Raw genomic sequence first — 18,886 nt, forward strand, 5'->3', positions numbered from 1 at the left:
GCCTGTTCACATATGTTCATACAGCAGGCAATTCCCAAAGGACCAAAACACTAAGCATAGATAAGCAAAAAATTAATATTTGCCAGACAAAGTGAAATCCTGTGTTTCCTCTTGGAATGATTGTGGCTTCAGGACTCTGCCTTTATTAAAGTTTCTTCATGAGGCTTCTTTAGGCTGGAGTTAAATTCTCTGACCACCAGTAAAAGCTCTTTGCCTTTCCCATTCTAGTTCAACACTTGACATTCCTTTTTCCCCCAAGATTTTGAGTCTACAAGGCTGTAAGTGCCCTTTGAGTTAAAACACATAGTTGTTCCCTATTCTGCAAGGACATCTCCTGACAGGGGTACCAGAACCAATCTGCAGCCATGCTTGGATGTGCTTCCCTGCCCTCTGCACCAAACACCTCCACTAACTTAATGCAAGGCTCTTTTTCCTCTAGCCAGTACCATGCTTGTTCTCCAAGGGGGAAAAAAATATCTGGGCAAAAAAGACAAAATGGTTTATCTGGAAAGAGTTTGTCACAGTAATTCTGTTTTGATACTGTAGAGGTTCAAGGCAGATTTGGGAGGATACCCTTAAGTAAACTTTTTTTGCACTACACTTCTCATGAAGTCTCTTACTGTATTCTGTTGGGTTTACTGTGTCTATGCTGGCTTTGACAGCCTAATGACAGCCCCATATAAACTAGTTCCTACCTACACTTAAAGCCACAGGTCTACCCAGATTGTTTCTGTGCAACTACTGGATATTAAGGTGAAATTACCAAGGTGCAGTCTCTACTAGTGTCTTGCCCTACCCCTGAAATGCAATAATAAAAGATTTTCTTCCCCACTTGCTAAACGATATCAGAAGAGAGGTGCTGCTTTAAAACACAGGACTGCAGAGTACTGAGTCACTAGTCCAAACCCTCTCTGGAGCTGCCAGGGTTGTGCAACAAACTGCTCTCACAGGTTTACTTGTTTTCAGCAATTGCAACAGCATGTTGAAATCTCAAACTTTGCTTAAAGCCTTTCCTCCTGCACAAGCACCATTGTATTTTTCACTCCACACAGCAGACTCGGTTGATAAACTCTCATCCTGAAAGTCAGAGATCACCCAAAACACTGAACTAGTTCACTCTCAAGAATGCCAGTACAACTGCACTTTGCAAATACTTCCCATGAGAGCAGTTTTGAACATCTCACCCATTACAGTCACGGGCTCATTTAGTCAGTGCTAACATTTATGCCAGGGAGAACACAATATAGAACATCATGCTACATTCAGGAGCAATTTTTAAGAGAGTGCAGGTGCCATAATCAACATCATACCACAGATATATGAGACTACAGGAGATAGATATATGAGACTATATATAGATAGAGATAGATATATGAGACAGATATATGAGACTACTAAGGCCTTTCCAAACATGCTGTCTTGCTGTGCCAATAAGATTGGCATTTATAACTGTATCCAGCAAAACCCGGCATATAGGCTATAACCCAATTACAAACATCCAAAACTTGGAAGCATATCTCAAGAAAGAAATGTAATTACAGCTTCATCACCTCCGTGTATATATTCCAAGACTTACAGCATCAGATGTTGATGCAGAAGTTTTTCCATAATGCTTTCAACTTACCCAAGTTTTATTTTCCAAGGACCTTGAAATTAAAAGGCTGCCTTTATAGCTAATGTGATTAGAAATTCATCCCAGATCAAACTCAGATAAAATTTTACTTTCAGTTCAGAAGCTCTGGGAACTACTTTACAAAATCAGGACTGAAATCTTTCATCACAAAATCAGTCCTTTCTATCACATGCAAATTCAGAAGCCTGTTCTGGCTGTGACAGATTGCCAGGTAAACGGGAAATCCTCACCTGCAAATCAGGTCTGAGGTGTCAAGTCTTGAGTTTATCATTTGTATATAGCAACACACAGTTATGAAAGATCCTGGGTAATAAGTGAGCTGAGTTGCAGAACACATAATTACAAGTTCTGTTTAATTATGCTATAGGCAGCATTTTCTCTCCTTTGCTTGAAATAAACATCTATCAGTTTTCACCTCTGTGAAAAATCTCAGTACTTTATTCCACCGGAAATTTATAATATATGCAGAAAAATTAGCTATTCTTAAATCAAGCAAGTATTCTGCAATTAAGAGTGATTTCTCGATTAGTTTCTAACATCTTTTTTATTTGATTTGGTCATTATTTTTAAGAACTCCAAACTGAAATTTTCCATCCTTGCCTTCCAAGAACAGGCAATATCTTTTCCTGAACCATATTAATAAATTCCTAGTTGTAAGAGCTGTTTCATACCAGGAAAGCACCTTTGTAATGCTGAGGTGTTCCACTTGAGGTGTCCGAACTTTCATAGTTCAAACTGCAAGAACTAGAAATGTTATACATTAACACCATTTTTGTTCTCCTCTCTCCACTCACACTTTTGCTTTTATTTCTTAATTAGGAAGGTAAACAATTTAATGTGGAAAATTCACTTTTCAGCTTTTACACAGACATCAACATTTATATACACTTAACCAAAGACAATTCCTAACAAAAATACCAATAAAATTAATGACATTTCTATGACAGCTAGGCTGCTTCCTTAAAAAAATACACAGACAAGACTTTTTGCTGGCTCTTTAGGCAAGACCCAGCAGTACAGAAATCTTGTTTTGTTCTGACAATCTGCATTCAGACTTTCCCCACTCCACTGAAAGCTTTGAGCTGAAAAACAAAGGAAGTAGATGACTTCTATTCCAATACTCAGTAAGCAGGAATGATTTTCCCCTATCCTTGGGATATACCATAATGTTTTCCTATTACTCTATGTCCTTTAAATACCACTGCTGACTCAGGCTGAATGTTATACGTCTAAACACATAGATTTGGTTCCTTGCTTTCCTTAGGGTTTGTTGTACCTGAAATGCCACTAAAAAACTTCCACTTATTTCCAGAACTGCAAAAAGCCAGGGCTGGAAATTCAGAAAATACCTCTTGATACAGCGATGCCTCCCAATAAAAAATTACATCTAAAAGAGACCAGAACAGGTTTCCAGTACATGAATCTAGTGTCACAGAAACAAACTATAGGACACTATAGACATTCCAAAGGAAAAAAAAAAAAGTATCTGAATTTTACCTCAACTCCCATTTTTATGCATTATCAAGTCATTTTTAGCGTAGAAAGTTTATGAGAAAAGTCTACTCAGATATCAAATACTTACAGAGGCACCCATTGCCTGAAGATTAGAATGAATTCTGGATATTCTCCTGTTCACAGGAGGATCTAGGAAATTTTTTTTCAGCAAAGCAATGCCATCCTGCCCTCTTTTAGAGCAGCAGAAAACATTGCACTTCTGCAGCAGAAAGGAGGCAACAGACACTTGTATTGCAGCAGTGCCTCTTCCATCCTGCCATGAGCAATGGAGACCTTTGCAATGACACCAGTTACTCAGGGGTGAGGACAGGATCCCTTACAACTAAAGAGGGTAAAGATGCAGCTAGAAACTACATTTGGCAGAGCTTATAGAGAGAAAACAGATATCAATATACAAGAATCATTGGAATTCACTGGAGAATGTAATTCAGTCTTTGAAAAAGATTCTAGACATAGTAGCAAAACTCTTCTCTCAAAAGTTTAAAATATTAAAAAAATGCACAAAATATGTAACTTTGTATTCTCTGATCAAGTCCTGACATGCAGGTATTTGCTGGGGTCTTCCTACTTTTCAAAGAGCAGAGGAGGCAGTTCAGATGTCACTGTGCTACATTACTGCAGGTGTGGTTAAAATGGGAACTAAATTGGCCGTGTTTAATTTCTGTGGTTCTGTGTACTGTATTCCTGCCCCTGGGCTGAGCAGAAACAATATATAACAAAAGGTTTTCTTTATGCACATAACACTGATGGATTGAATTATCACTACTGTAATTTTGAGGAAGGGCTCAGGGTTAAGATATATTGTCAGTGTTGGAGGGATTTTTTCCATTTCCTTGAAAATTGCATCAGGAAACTCAAGTGAAATAAATTAATTTTGTCCCTTCTTATTGAAAATAATCCCATTCTTAAACAGTTTAAATACTGGTTGATATTATCTGGAGGTCACCAAAGAAGTATGAAGATGTTAGAGAAAAACCCAAATCATCTTCCCAACACCCTTGATGCCACGATGGAAAACAGTTTCAAGCTGTCTGAATATCTTCTTGGCACATTTTGTCCTCTTTATCCCAGTTAGGAAAGCACAGAGGCACAAATGTCGCAGCTTCAGCTGGATTATGTACACATATATATACATAAAACATATAAATTAGTACAAGCCTAGAAGTGTCTCCAGAGTCTCCTCTTCTTCAGCCCCATGATTTTCCATTACACGTTAACATTAATGCTCATTAATGTTCAGGACAATTTATAAATTAGAAAATTATAGAATTAGTGAACCTTGCCCAAGCACTTTTCATGCTACCCTACCATGCTCAGCCATCTATGGAATGTCATTTGAGGGGGTGAGGATAACAGTTAAAAGTGTTCCTTTAATATTGAAACTATGCTGATTTTTAGGGACCTTCAGCAAGATAGATCAGGGAGACTTTTTAATAACAAACAGGGAGACAGACTAGAGAACTATCAGCCCTCTATGGAGAGCGAGAGTGGATCAGCCTCTGAGAACAAAACCTGTGCTGGTCCATTTGGAGGGACTGTAACATTCAGCTTCATCTTACTAAGTTTTTTTGAAAGTAGAGATCTTTCCCTTTGTTAGTATTCTAGGCCAGCCTAAATAGCAATGAAGTATCAGTCAAGTAGCAACTCAGTTTGGGTACCAAAAATCAAAGAAATGGGTGATCTGTTTGGGACGCATGCAAATGACCTTCTTAGGTTTCTACACAAAGCCAGTAGCAAAGACCAGAAAAGGAAGCTGTTGCCCAAATCAGAAACCACTTCTTCATCAATATCATATTTCTGGACAGGATCCCTTTCCTCCACCCTGTCAGTTGATGTGCTTTCCTTTTCTCTATTACATGTCTGTCTTGTAGTTTCAATTCACTGGTCTTTCTTCCCTTTTAGAGAATCATATTTGTTAGTCAGAAAGTGCTGCACCTGGGACTCAAAACCAGAAGAATATAACTTCGGGCTCATCCAAGCAATGGAGTGTGAAGGGCTATTAATTTATAATCTCATTTTAGCAGAATTCCACATGTGCCCCAGCTCAAGTACACACTGGGCAGAAAATAGAAGAGATGTCTGGGCTCATTTTGCTCCAAGTGCCCAAACTGGAGTCCTCTCAGTTTTTGGAAGAAATACAATATTTAATTTACAGCGTGTTAACAACATACATTTATGCTCTCTGCAGGAGGGACATTTCATTCTTCTTGCTTTAGACTAGCTTCTCTGAAAATGAGTGAAAACACAACCTAATTTTTCTTTTGTATGAGCGTGTGGAGATCTTCATTCATTAGTCCATATGTTTATGCTGTGATGTCAAGTGGCCTGTGCACTATTTCTAAGATAGTGGAGGAAAGTATTAAACAAAATCGTGTAAACTTTATTCAGTCCATAAATCAGAAAATTACAGCTTGAGGTGATACTAAACAATGAAAACTGCACTACTTAAAAATGGGGTCATCAAGACAAGCAAAGTAGAGAAGTTACCGGACGAGCTGCAAGGAGAAGTTAAGGGACCATAGCAGGAGGGTCAGATGCAGCTGCAAGCCAGACAGTTGGGGCTGCAGCAACCAGACACTTGAAACAGCTTCAGAGGAGACTGCTCAGTGCAGCTGGGCTGGAAAAGATGAAGTGCGCTTGGTAGGAATGCCAAAACAGCCCCTTGTGCAACAGAATTCAAGACCTGAAACCCAACTGTCTGAAACCCATAGAATTAGCAACTTTGCCAAAAATACACATTTCAAAGATTTACCCCCCAAAAAAGCAGAAATTGTGTTCAGCATGCAAATAAATACCTGTTTACTAGCACCTTCCTTATATAGTCCCTTTAAAGAGCAAGCAATGGGAGGAATGTAGGATTACCTGAGTAACACCACAGACACTGACTTGGCAGCACTTGTGCATAACTGCATGCAGATGCATTGACACTCATCAACATGACTCAGGGCATCAGAGAGCCTCTCTGGATTGATCACCTGTAACCGCCTAAATACAGACAGTATCATAACGTACATATTTATCAAATTATGAGTCACGAGCATCTTCATGCTGGCCTTCTCATTTTCAGTGCTTCAGAGCACCTGCATGCTTGCAGTGGGTGCAGGGTAGGGACTGAGGAGTTACCATGAAGCACAGGAGCTGCTCAACTGCCAGAAGCAGGAACCCTGCTCTGATGGATGCTGCACATGACCAGAAATATCTTGTTTCAAGGTGTAGCTCTGCTATATCTTGTTCCAGAGACTGCTCAATTGTCACCAGCTCCAGCACCATGCTCCCCCCACACAGAGCATAAATACACTTTGACTTCATAGTCTTGATGTTTGTTTGCAATTCTTAGAAATAAAATTCAGATGTGCTCTGAATTCTTGAAGAGGGGAACTGTGTTCAGGCCAGACTATGTCTAGTCTTTTGCCACACTAACAGCAGCTTTCCTGCAGAATGCTAGAGTTTAGGACTACTCAGACCACAACTTGCAGGTTATTTTATCAAGCTCCTGGAGGAACGAGGGATTAAAGAACATTCTCATTAGTAGGGAGGCAAGTCAGTCTCCCTGTCCAAAACTGTTTTGATCTGGACTGAGACTGCTGCTAAAAATTAGAATGGAACAGTATTACCTAAACTGTATTTAAAAATATTTTATTTTATTCTTCCAAAAGCCATGCCTCATTTTTCAAATCCTGACAATCTCCTTCTGTTTCTAATAGCCAAGTATTTTGGGAAGAAAAACAAAAGGAGATTTTATATATTTTAGAGTTCTTATACTGGCTCTTCTGTTTTCCATTCTCTACTACCTACCTGCCATTGCACATTTTAGATACTCTCCAATGATATCCTTGACAGAGCATTAGGGCTCAGTTTCTTCTTCTCAATTCTGGCACTGAGTTTGACAGACACCTGCTACCACAGTTCTGTCATTTCTCCTATTTAGTTCCTCACTGCACAGTTTCATGGCTTTTTATTATTTCACCAAGCTCTCACAATATAGGCTATAAGCTAAAAGTATGTTACCATTTCAGTTAACATCCCTTACCATGCATTTCATAAGTGTAATATATCCTTTCCTAAATCACTGATGAGGCTGATGTAATTAATTATCTTTATCAGTATATTAGTTCCTCATTTCATTCCTCTGGTTCAGGGAATAATCTGAAGAAATAACAAGAATATTAGACCTATGCATATTGTTGCTTTAATTAATATATACTACAGTTCAAGAACACAGAAGTGAAAGAATTCTTTGTTTTGCTCAGAATGCCAACATGAATTGCCAGCTATACTCCTTTTATATTAGTGGTTCAAATATTGTTCACATATAGCCCAAAAATAGAATCAAATACACTCTGAAAAAGAGTTCCAAAGTCAATAATTTATTATTATTATTTTTTTATTTTTAAAGAAATAGAACTCTGATTCACATGTACAGTCTAAGAGGTATTCTCTGCTAGATTGTCCCTTTCCAGGGAATTATTCAAAATTAGAGATAAATCAACTAATTTCAACAATTTCAGCTTTTAACCAAAAGCAGTACTAATTATGTATCATATACCTCCAGTCATTGGTATTTTATTGGGTTTTCCCTTAAAAACAAAAAAGGCAGGTAAGTAAACACTGCAAAATAACAAACGTAGCTAATTTCTGATCACAGACCTTACAGATGATGACTTTCCAGCAACACTTTTCTACCATCATCAAGATGAATACAGCTTCAGATCCTCTATTAGTCATGATGAATAATGGGAATAAATTCATCAGGATTAAAGACGTAAATGCATCCGAACCAGCCTAAGACAAAACCAACATGTCTGTACACATCTATACCTGTCATGTACCTTGCAGAGTCCACAGGATGGAGCACCCGTTTCTGGGAAAGCACCACTTTCGCGACAGATTTGAGGTGTTGTTCATTCACAACCAATGGCCCAAGAACATTTTGAAACACAGCTCCAGCAGACACCCAGGCTTAGGCTTAGAACTCATTCTACACCAAACTCATAATGTCCTTCCTCTATAACGGCAATTCTTTCTACTCTGACATTCTTGTGTATCAGCTTGCTTAAAGTAAAGCACTTCTGGGCCAGCTCAGAGGTCTGTGTCAGGTGACATTTGTGACAGAAGCCTGCACCCTCAAGGAAGGAAAGAACGAGCAAATGGGTACGGGCGGGTGCTTCCATACCCGTGTGTGAGCAGCACGTCACTGCTGGGCTGCTGTAACAACACCCCACTGACCACCTGCAACAAATGAAATTACACGGTGCACTTCAACTCAGGTAGTATCAGTTCCACCGGGCATGAGAATAATAATAGAAATCTATAATTTCTTTAGAAGCCTCATGATACTCTGAGTAGTTTTTTCATAAGAGGAGCAATTCTCCTGTGAACAGAATGATGAAAGTTAACCGACCTCAACGAGAGGTTAAGCTTGAAAGAAATCACAATGTTTAAGGAAAAGATACCTTAAAACCAATAACTTCTCCCTGGAAGACTCTACTGTATCAGTATTGTCTTCCTATTCGCTAGCTAATATGAACATTTTATAGCAAATGCTATACAAATAACATACACCTTGTGAGTAGTTTCAAACTACAAACAGTGCATAGCAAACTAGTCTGCACTCACCGGTCTGTTTATAAACATAATCCTGACTCAACATCATTATGACAAAACAGGACTGTTTCAAATGCATGACATAACCCCAGACAGATAGTTAAAATACAGAGAAGGGTGTTAAATATCTGTGGTGCAGATGCTGGTAAAGTTCACCAATAACCAGAAATCAAAGATCTTGTACAGCTATCACCCATGTATAATCTTTCTAACCTAACAGTCAGAAACTTTCTTCAAACACAAAATATTTTGGGTTGTAATTTCTTCAAAGAAGTGACCTTCTTGTTCTCTATTAGAACACTGTATAAAAAGGGAAAGATTTTTTATAAATAATACAATGGAGTACAATGAATATTCAAATCTACATATACATGTTTTTTTACGTGTAGATTTCTGTCACATATTCTTCTTTCATTTCTGACTTTTGTATTTTCCCTTTGTATTTTAAATCTGAAGGGAAGTTATTCTTCAGTGTTTGATAGTGAACATAGACTTTTTCTCCCAATACTCTCTGAGAGTGGAAAGATGCAGGATCATACAACCACAAACTTGTAAAGCAACTCTTTTAAATTATGTACTACAGCAATAAATGCTTCACATTAGTATCTATAAAAATAATAACCCTCTCTGATATAGTGTTGGACTCCAATTCATCTGCTACAGTTTTGTGGTCTTAATGCAATTAAAGTTATCAACTGTGTAAACATATCCTTAGCAACAACCCACAAGATTTGCAACTGTAGCAACAGAAAAATTTCATGGCTGTAGTTACAACTCTAATGGAATACTCTCTTCTGTGGAGAAAAAATGTTTAGAGTATTTATCTTTGTATTTATCTTTGGTCATAAAATGTTCTCTTGCTATTATTTCAAATAGTATTTTGATATTCATTAATATAATAATTTCTTTCTTTAGAAAGTCTTCCATGTCCCTCATCATTTTACTCAGGATTTTTGTTTTTTGGGTTTGGATTTTTGTTAAGTTTTTTGGAGGTTTTTTTTTGGAAGGTAGTATTTCAAATCCACTACTTATTTGTGTGAAAAAGACTTTTGAAACGTTTTCTGTTCAGTGGCATCTCTGGTCCCAGAACACAGTGTCAGGCAATTCCGGTTATCCAGGAAACAGGAGAGAGCAGTCTTAAGCAGATGGAAACACATGAAAATAGAAAAGACTACAGAGAAAATGATTTTTCCTGTCCTTAAGCAGGAATAGGAAAATGTTCAGACAGCATAATTATGGCCAGTGAAGAGCAGATTACCAAACGGTGCCAGAGAATACACCCACCAGCCCTTTCCCTCTGGCTGCATGTATTACAGGCCAGTGCAGGTTTAAAAATTTAGTTTTTCAGCATTTTCCAGATACTGAAAGCATCATGGTATGTGTAACAGCACAATACAAAAATAACCTTATTTCAAGACATTCATTTTGAAATTTTAAAAATTTGTGCAGCCTTTTGTCTGCGTGAGCAATTTCACCAGCAGGGACTCAAACATATTTCGACCATTCACCATCCATGCCTGAATGCTCATAGGCAGCTGCTGAAAGGAAGGACACAAAGCACCGCTTCTCCCTGATCCTTCCCTGTCCTGTCTCATTCTCAGTGCCAGGCCCCAATACCCCAAGTTGCTCCCACGAAGGCCTCCTGGGTACCCCTCAGGGTAAATCCACACCCCAAACAGGAGGGTGGTGGAAAAGCAGACTTGCCCAGTTTAATCCGACTGCAGCAAGGGGTGAGGAGGGAGAGCAGGGTGTACAAGTTCTGCAGAAAAGTCAGAAACAAGGGTGGCTTTCCAGGCTGCAAAGAACCCTGTGTCCCTACACCCTTCCTTCCGTGGTAAGCCTCAGAGAGAGATTAAGCTGCCCACTTAGGGCTATGTCCATTGCAGTCACTCCTGACTGCTGGAAGGGGATCAGGTCTGCAGCACAAGCAGAGATGTTCCCAAGAGTCACTGTGGGTATCAGTTGACTTCAGCACAGGTCGCTACCTCTGAGACAATCTGCTCTCAAATGCTTTGAGTTTGCCATTAAATAATTAGTGTGTCTGTAGGAGCAAATTTAGTGTTTCTGTATGCACATGAAACAGATGACAGTAAAACTGAAAAGCAGAAGTGCAGCTTTTTGCAGAGTCCCCAGAGAAAGAAAACATATCCTCAGCAGGTGCAAAAATGTGTTTGCTCAGAAAACTCTTCATGAGAAAATCCTCCTAAATTTACTGTTCTCACATCTTTCCCTCCAGTACGTGGCTACATGTATGACCTGTTTCCTTCAGTGAGCCTAATGACAAACCCAAATCCCATTCAATAAAATTTAGAGTTGCATTTTCAAATGCATCTCCCATTACTCATACTGTAAGACCAGCTTTGAGTATGCCATTTGGTATCCAAAATGAAAACAGATTAAAGTTTTAAGATTTCTAGGGCAGTAGATAGGAGTCTTCCAAAATCAACACTCTGGCACTGAGCCATTTGATCCACAGTGAGAAGACCAAAACTTCTGAAAATCAGTACTATGTAAAAACACCTGGGACAAAAATCTACCCTCTTCTCATCTGCTATGACACAACTACAGACCACATGTAACTTTCCCTGTACAAGAAGTGCTGCCTAGCTTAAAATGGCATATAAGCATCCTGGGAAAGGAAGTAAATCCATTGAAATAGATTAGTTGGAAAAATACAGAGATGTACTATATTAAATAAAAAGCAGAACTGTTTCACTTCTTTGTAACAATCAGTAAGTAGAAAATACAGAGAATATCATGAGAAATCATGTTCCATAAACTCATGCTTTCCAAATACCAGTTATGGGCCACTGAATACTAAGTTACGTAGGCAGTGTGTCATCCAAAATAGAATTTGAGGGGCAAAAAACCTGTGTCCAAACTGACATAGTTTTAAACAATAGAGTTTGAATGCATTTCTGGCCTGGTATAAAGTACCACAAATTTGCATTCAAATCCGTATGATCAAGCACAAAACCCTCAGAGGCAGCATGTGACAGTCTACTGCTAATTTTCTGTTTCCCCTCTGCTCTTCACCACCACAGCCCATTGCTGGCACATCTTCCTATGGATATTCTGAAAGCAGAAGAGATCAAATACATACAAAATACTATCAAACAGCACATTCTGTTAGGGGAAAAAAATGGAGCTTCGAACACTACTACAGATTCCAGTTCAGATTCACATGGTCTGTACTTGGGCTGTCTTCCAATGCAGATGTAGATGGTACCAGTTTGGGCTATTTTCACTCCACAGCCGTGAAAAAGAGAACTGTGGCAATCATTTCCTAACTTTCATGTGAACTCAGACTGATCAAGCCAAATTCCTGTTCCTGACCAGTTATATTTACATTCACATTACAGTGCTTCTATGGCTGGAGCTCTCTCCTTAGCGCTAATCCAGTAGCTCAGAGCTCAAGCAGTAAATGTGTCTTTTAAATAGAGCCCTTCATGTTTGAATACCTACTGTCTTTGAAGCAATTATCAATCTGAGATTAAAGACAGCCTGTAGATAAGGACAGAGAGAAGTACCTCTGAGCTAGGTGAAACACTATGACCTCAAGACAGTAAAATCAGACAGATATTTTGAAGTGAGTTATCAATCAATTTATGTGTTGCTCAGGAGAACTTAAAGTGCTGCTCTATTGCCAGGATTTCCTAAAGGAAAAGCTCAGAAAGCAGTCTTCTAAAGAGTATATTTCGCAGTATCCTGTGATTCTCCACATTCCCCAAATGCAGGGAAGTCAAAAAACCCACTTGGCAAGACAGTGTTGTGCATAAAATTAATTCTCCATTAATTCTTTCCCATAAAGAACAGTTGCATCCTTCACTCCTGAGTACTTCTAAGAAAAAAATTTGGCCCAATTACCTCTAATAATGTTGGAGAGAAAACTTTGCTAATAGAGAAGGGGTTAAAAATGGGTTTCCTAACATGACTGAGGGAAAAAGTCTTATATGGTCATGTCATGAATAAAAATGAAGCCTGGTAATCAAACTTCTTCAGATTTCTTGGCAGTTTTAGATACATTGAAGGCACTGGACTGTATCTATGAGCATTAATGGAATCTGTAAAAAGTAGCTTCCAAGTAGCTTCCTCTTGAATAGTCATGCATAGATTGGGATCCTTTGATGCAGCACTGTCTCCTCAAAGCATCAAAAATAAACATTACAGAGATTTACTGTAAAACATTTTAATCTATTTGCAGTTCTTTTCATTCAGCTTCTCATTGCTAAATGTTTATGCTATATGATAGAGTTTAAAATTCTCTGCTTTTATTTCAACTCTGTGAAACCCTAGAGGTTCAGAAAGGGCAACTGAGAGCCAAGGCTGTACCTGTACCCTGGCTTGGACTTTTCCTGGAGCTTGATTGCCCATCTCTCTTGTGTGCCAGAGCTCCTGCCTGGGACACATTCCTAGGGTTTCTTGCCAGTGCAGAGGAAGCTAAGGGTAAATGCTGCTGCACCACTGAGCCTCAGCCCACCTGCAGTCAGGATGTGACTTCAGGCATTAACCTAGATCAGGAACTCAAACTGTAAGCCATCCTGCCAAGGGGTTTTACTAGCAAACCCTGCATACCTGCATTAGGTAATAGTGCCAGGAACTCACCCCCTATCCTTTGCAGCCATGTAAAGGAAAATAAAGTTAGTGCCTATCTACATAATCACAAAAGTGGCAGCCTGTGTGGATGCAGGTTCCCAAAACATTAGATAATAAAATACAATTTAAGTAAAAAGCTTCAATGATGTTGCTCCAGAGAACCAGTATTATTGGAACACCTCTGCAAAACATGTCATCCAAGACTTCAAGGCGCATTTTTCTGGGACACCATTATGCCCCACACCGTGTCCCTCAGCTGGGCAGGCTGGCCCAGGCTTCCAGGCCATGTCTCAGCAGGCAGCAGCACAATCCCCACTGGCCCCAGATGAGCCAGGGAGCAAGGAGGTGGCACAGCCATCCCTCAGAACAAAACCCCATCTACCTAAATCAGCCCTTGTGGCTGGGGAGGAAACCATCACTATGGTCAAGATGCCACCCACGTGGTAAAAAAAAATCCCAGTTCCTCTTTGGCCAAATGTTTCAAGTGAGCATATTATGTCAAACAGGGACAGTTGCTGGGGCTACAACTACAGAAATAGCATGACATTATGTTCGCTGTGTGGCTCAAACCTACCACCGCCTCCAGGCTCTCCCAGGGCTCCTGAAGAGGAAGGCAGGGTGTTTCCTGCAGTGGGGGTCAGCCCCCACCTCCAGCCTGGGCCCCCAGAGACACCATTTTGGTGATAAGTAAGGCAGGAAGGATGGAGAAACTCCTGCTCCTTGCCCTGTCCCTGGTGCAGGTCTGCAGGGCCACCCTGCCGGCTGGACACTGTGGGGTGTCCCTGTCCATACGGGCTGGACAAGTGCACTTGGACCACAGATGGGACCAGTCCCAGCATGGGCCAGGAGTTCAGACTCTGCAAACACCGGCTGGGCAAAAAGGAGAGGCCCAGGGCGGTTAGGAGGGGCTTGGCCAAGTCCTTCTTTATTTAAGGTTTTTCTCTAATGGTTTTCCTACGTTGTTACACCCAAACTACCTTCTCAGCACTGGAGCAGATGGCCAGATAGGCTGACTTGGAGGCAGACCAGAAAGAGCTAAGCAGGTGCCACAAAAATCTCATGAACAAGTCTTGTGTAAGGAAGATTTTTTTAGGAGTAACTTCTTGGCAGCAGTACCAGTCCAAGAAGTCACACGCCCTATTCGGCTCACCCGGTGCTGCACACTCACAAACATCTGCGCACCAAATCAAACCAAAGAACTGATGCAGTTAAAAACCCCTCTTTTAGTGATTTTTGCCAGATTGTTTGTAGTGGACTCCTTCCCCAGCCCATGTCACTGCACAGCTACACAAACACGGGGGCCTGCAGATGACCGGGTTGAGAAATCCTGTGTGAGTCAAACTGTCACCGAGCCCTGAGCGCACGGGACTCGGGGACTGCCCTGAGCATGACACATCGGCAGCCGCTCCTTCCCGGGGCCAGGGCGGTGACAGCACTGCAAGGACAGGCGAGACATCCTCTGCACTGGGCACTGCAGAGTTTTAAACCCGTAGTTTTGGTTGAGTCAGGAAGAAACAAGGCAAAACCAGCACGGTGTTGCAGATGTCAGGTCCCAAAGAACCCAAAGGAAAACAGCCCGGGATTTCTGTGACAGCCAGGCAAGAGGCAGTTGTTGTGTAAGGGAAACCACTGCAGGAGCCTACTGAGCAAATCTCTCATTCTGGTGTGTGTTCAGATAAGTGGGAAGATTATATATGCAAAAGGAAAAGTGACACAGCAATTTATTGTTGTGATTTACTGTTGTTGAAGTCATATCTACTTCTTCACATTATTAGTGTGAATTTCAACCAATTCAAAATTAATTTAATTTTCAAAATAACATTTAGGGACTAAAATTGCAAAGTTGACTGATCCACAACCAGATACAATGCAATGTGGAATTCCAGTTTTGTGTATTACATGACATTCAACATTATATTACTCCTTAAAGCCCACAAACTTTATAAGATATGCCAAAACCAGCAATTTGTACACTATCGGCCCTAGAAAATACGGTATTCAAACATCAAATGATTCCTATGCTGAAAGCCCACAGACAAAAAACACCAGCCTGCCAAGATTACAACGATATTGCTATCAAAGACAAAAATCTCATGGCAGGCTATTTCCCCAGAGTCACCTGCACTAACCAGGAAAGTCTGTTTTGCTCCTTCGGTTTCACAAGAAAAAAAACTTCAGTCAGTACAATCTGGGGAGAAGAATTCCATGTGAAAACCTAGCCAAGTGGCAATGTGAATCTCACCAAGAAATACCTTTGTGTACCCAAAACATATTGTACTTATCAAAACACATTAGTATGATGCAGATATACACTTTTTAAAAAAATAACTACTAGGTTTCTTCCCCAGAACAGCCTTAGGTTATAAACTAAGCTGCAGAGAGGCCAAAGATACAAAAGGGGAGCAACAAGTCATCCTTCAGAGGTGCAGAATTCAAATGAATCAGCCCTTCAGGATAAAGGCTGGATGTGAACAACTGTCTACATTGCCCCTCAGAAGCAACTGGCTGCCTCCAAAGTTCATCTTTGTAGAGGAAAATAAGGTTGAGGCTGAGACTGAGCAAAATGTCCCGGGCTCAGAGATATCAGAGCCATAAAACACAGCTGCCTGCATCTTGGGTGGGAACAGCTTTGCTGTGTCTCTGGAAGGATCAGGTGGTTTTCTCCTGCCTCACTTTAAAACTAGGGTAAGAAACTTTTTTTTCTTTACAGTTACTGTCCAAAGAATGGGGATAAGATGAAGTTTTTCTCTCGCTTTTACTGGGGAACCTCGGAGAGGTTCCCGCGCAGCATTGTTCCCACCTGGCACAAATTCACCAGGAGCGGGGAGGAGCAGGGGAATCAGGCCGCCTGCATCTCCCCCCGCAGCCGGCGAGGTCACCAGGGCTGGGCAGGTGACAGCGAGCGGGTCCCGGTCCCGCTCCGATCCCGCAGCTCAGCCCCCCGAGGCGGCGCGGCCCCGGCGGGCGGGGCGGTCGGCGCGGCCCCGCTGCCCGGGCTCCTCCTCGGCGCCGGTCCGCGGCCACCTGTGCGCGGCCCGGGCGGGGCGGGGCCGGGCCGAGCCCCGGGTCCCTCCTCCGCCGGTGCCTGCGGGCGGGCGGGACGGGGAGAGGCTCCGGCAGCGCGGCACGGCCGCGGCGGCGCCCGGCGGAGGGAGAGCCCGGCCCGGGGAAGCGGCGGCGCCGGCAGGTGCCGGGCCGAGGGCGGCGCGGCGCTCACGGCATGGACAAGCTCAACAGGCTGGCGGTGCCGGCCGGGGAGAAGTTCAGGTAGGGCCGGTCCGCTCCCGCCGTCCTGCGGGAACGCGCGGCGGCGGTGGGACGAGCCGCTTCCCGCGGCGGGTGCGGGGGGAATGGGAGGCGCCGAGGCGCGAGGAAGTTGGAGGGAGTTTCAGAGTCAAACGGAGTTTTACCCGGTTTTACCCCAGGCCGGGGCGCTGCAGGGAAGTGCGGGAGGTAAACACGGGTCTGGAGTGGATAACACAGATTTTAAAGCAAAATGTCTGTCGGCTTCACCTGCAGCGCAGAGAATTATTTTCAAAGCGTCTGTCTTCGAAGCTGTAAGGAAATCGTGACTCACTGTGATGTATGAGTCTTATGCAAATTAGAAAAAAATGAATTGCTTAATGCTTTAATGTGTTATGAAGATGGCTTTTGCAGTTAAACTCTGTAATATTTCCTAATCTTCGAAAGAACTGGTGGAATAGAGGGAACTGGAAAACAGGAAATGTTCCTAAGTGAAGGAGAACAATGTTAAATACAGGGTTGGAGAGGGAAAAAGCAGAAGCTGGCCATTACTGTGGTATTTTTAGCGTGTCTCGGTTCGTGTGCTGGTACAGTTGGCACCTCGAAGCTCTTTCATCATGACTTTTTGTATTTCTGAATAGTTAAAAGAAGTTCTGTTTCAGCTTAAAGTAGCGTTGAATTCTTTTCCTCCTGTGAAAGAAATAAGAATGAAATACTGAAATATATTTTTTCCTAGAATAAGTCATATTGAACACTCCATACTAACTTATAAACCCTTCTTAGGTCTCTCTCCCTCTCCCCAGAAACCTTCGTACAAACCGGAATAATCCCTTGTAAAGCTAATTTTGATGGAATGCAGTTTATTGATATCTACTCTTTCCATACCGTTGAAATATTGTTTGGGGGGGCGTGTACTTGCAGAGCTGCAGTGACACTTATGCTCCCTAGCCAGGCACACCTAATGAAAGCCAAGCAGGCTGCATCCTAAGCCCAGGCAAAAACTCTGTGGAAGGCTCAGTGGATAGGGGGAAGAACACAGGGAATTTCCTCATTTTCTGCAATTTACCACCTTACGCAGTCTAAACTGGTTTAAACGGTGTCAGGGCTCAGTGTTGGTCTAAACTAGCTATCTTTAAATAACAAGTTGGAAAGCTTGATTCCATCCATTTCTGGTGCATAAAAAAAGTACACACCCTCTCCTGTCATACAATTGTAGTTAGGATTCATCTTCTGCACTTTTGCAAACAATTAAAGCAGGATTACCTTCAAGTATCTAAAGTGGGTCTTTATGTGAGGGTGATAACAAACCGCAACTTTTTGGTGAACTGATTCCAGAGCCCTAAAACCTGAAAGCCAGCACCACACCTGTGCTGCATCTTCACGTAGATGACACTCTCCATCTCGTCTGAGGTTTTAATATTGTTGTAAAATAGGGAAGAGAAAGAGGTAGCTCTGCTTTCCTGTATTAACCTCAAGTATTACAAGTTACTTTTTCTCTCTCCTCATGGCCAATTCAGCCTATTTGTGCAGGGAATATAGGAGTTTCTCTGGTGTGTGAGCATTCTCACCACACGCAGTAGACATGCGTGCTTCGACTTGAGCATGTTGAAATACTCCTTAGAAACTTGGATATGGGCTACGAAATCTTACTATGGTATCAGAATTTTAAAACCTCATGGTTTAAGGCAGAACTTTCCATGAGTAGATATCCATAGGATAAGTTTAAGAGAGATGTGTAAATACAGGAAGAGATTAGCATAACACAGTGGGAGTCTTTTCCTCCCTCTCTGAAACACCTGGATACCCCCCCAGTGAACTGTTGACAGTGCAGTTGACTTCCTAATACCACATCTGTCTTCATGGAATACACATATGTGGTTCAGGGTTTGTACTGAATGTTACATGATCTAAATGGTTATGTCAAAAACATGCTTTTCTTCATACGCTATGATGCAATGCCAAGAAATGTTCCTGCCAAACATAGTTTCAATTTATGTGATTATAGTTTGCATTTTTAAAGACAGCTTTCTTAAAATTTCTGCTTTGTAGCAGCAAAAGTTAAAAAAGCACTACTGTTGAGTCAGTGTCTGAGAGAGGATCTTTTGATTTCTTTGAGTGTAGACCTGAAAAACTAGATATTATGTGGTTTTGCTAAGCTCAACTATTCTCCATGAGTATAGTTGAGCCTAACAGACCTAGCTTTTTGTTGTATTAGCAAATCTTACATCAGATCTGAATTCTTAACATGTTCCATTTGTTAAGTTTATTGCAACAATAAGAACTATAAATGTTCTT

The 18,886-nt window shown here is 41.4% G+C and overlaps 1 protein-coding gene across 6 annotated transcripts in view; it reads left to right on the plus strand.

Annotated features, from left to right (window-relative positions):
- The window catches only part of BLNK (B cell linker), a 92,010-nt gene that overhangs the window by 32,316 nt on the left and 40,808 nt on the right, over positions 1–18,886 (plus strand). For 2 of the 6 annotated variants that reach the window (XM_066191159.1, XM_066191160.1), the window contains exon 1: positions 16,449–16,615. The exons of the other annotated variants lie outside the window; for them this stretch is intronic. In XM_066191159.1, the coding sequence (XP_066047256.1) occupies positions 16,569–16,615 (47 nt within the window). In that variant the 5' untranslated portion in view covers positions 16,449–16,568. Of the gene's footprint in view, positions 1–16,448; positions 16,616–18,886 lie in introns of those variants that run through there. 6 annotated transcript variants of the gene reach the window in all.

This window comes from Chamaea fasciata, unplaced genomic scaffold (assembly GCF_029207755.1).
Source record: "Chamaea fasciata isolate MVZ Bird 193981 ecotype frontalis unplaced genomic scaffold, bChaFas1.0.hap1 SCAF_9, whole genome shotgun sequence".
Classification (NCBI taxonomy): Eukaryota; Metazoa; Chordata; class Aves; order Passeriformes; family Sylviidae; genus Chamaea; species Chamaea fasciata.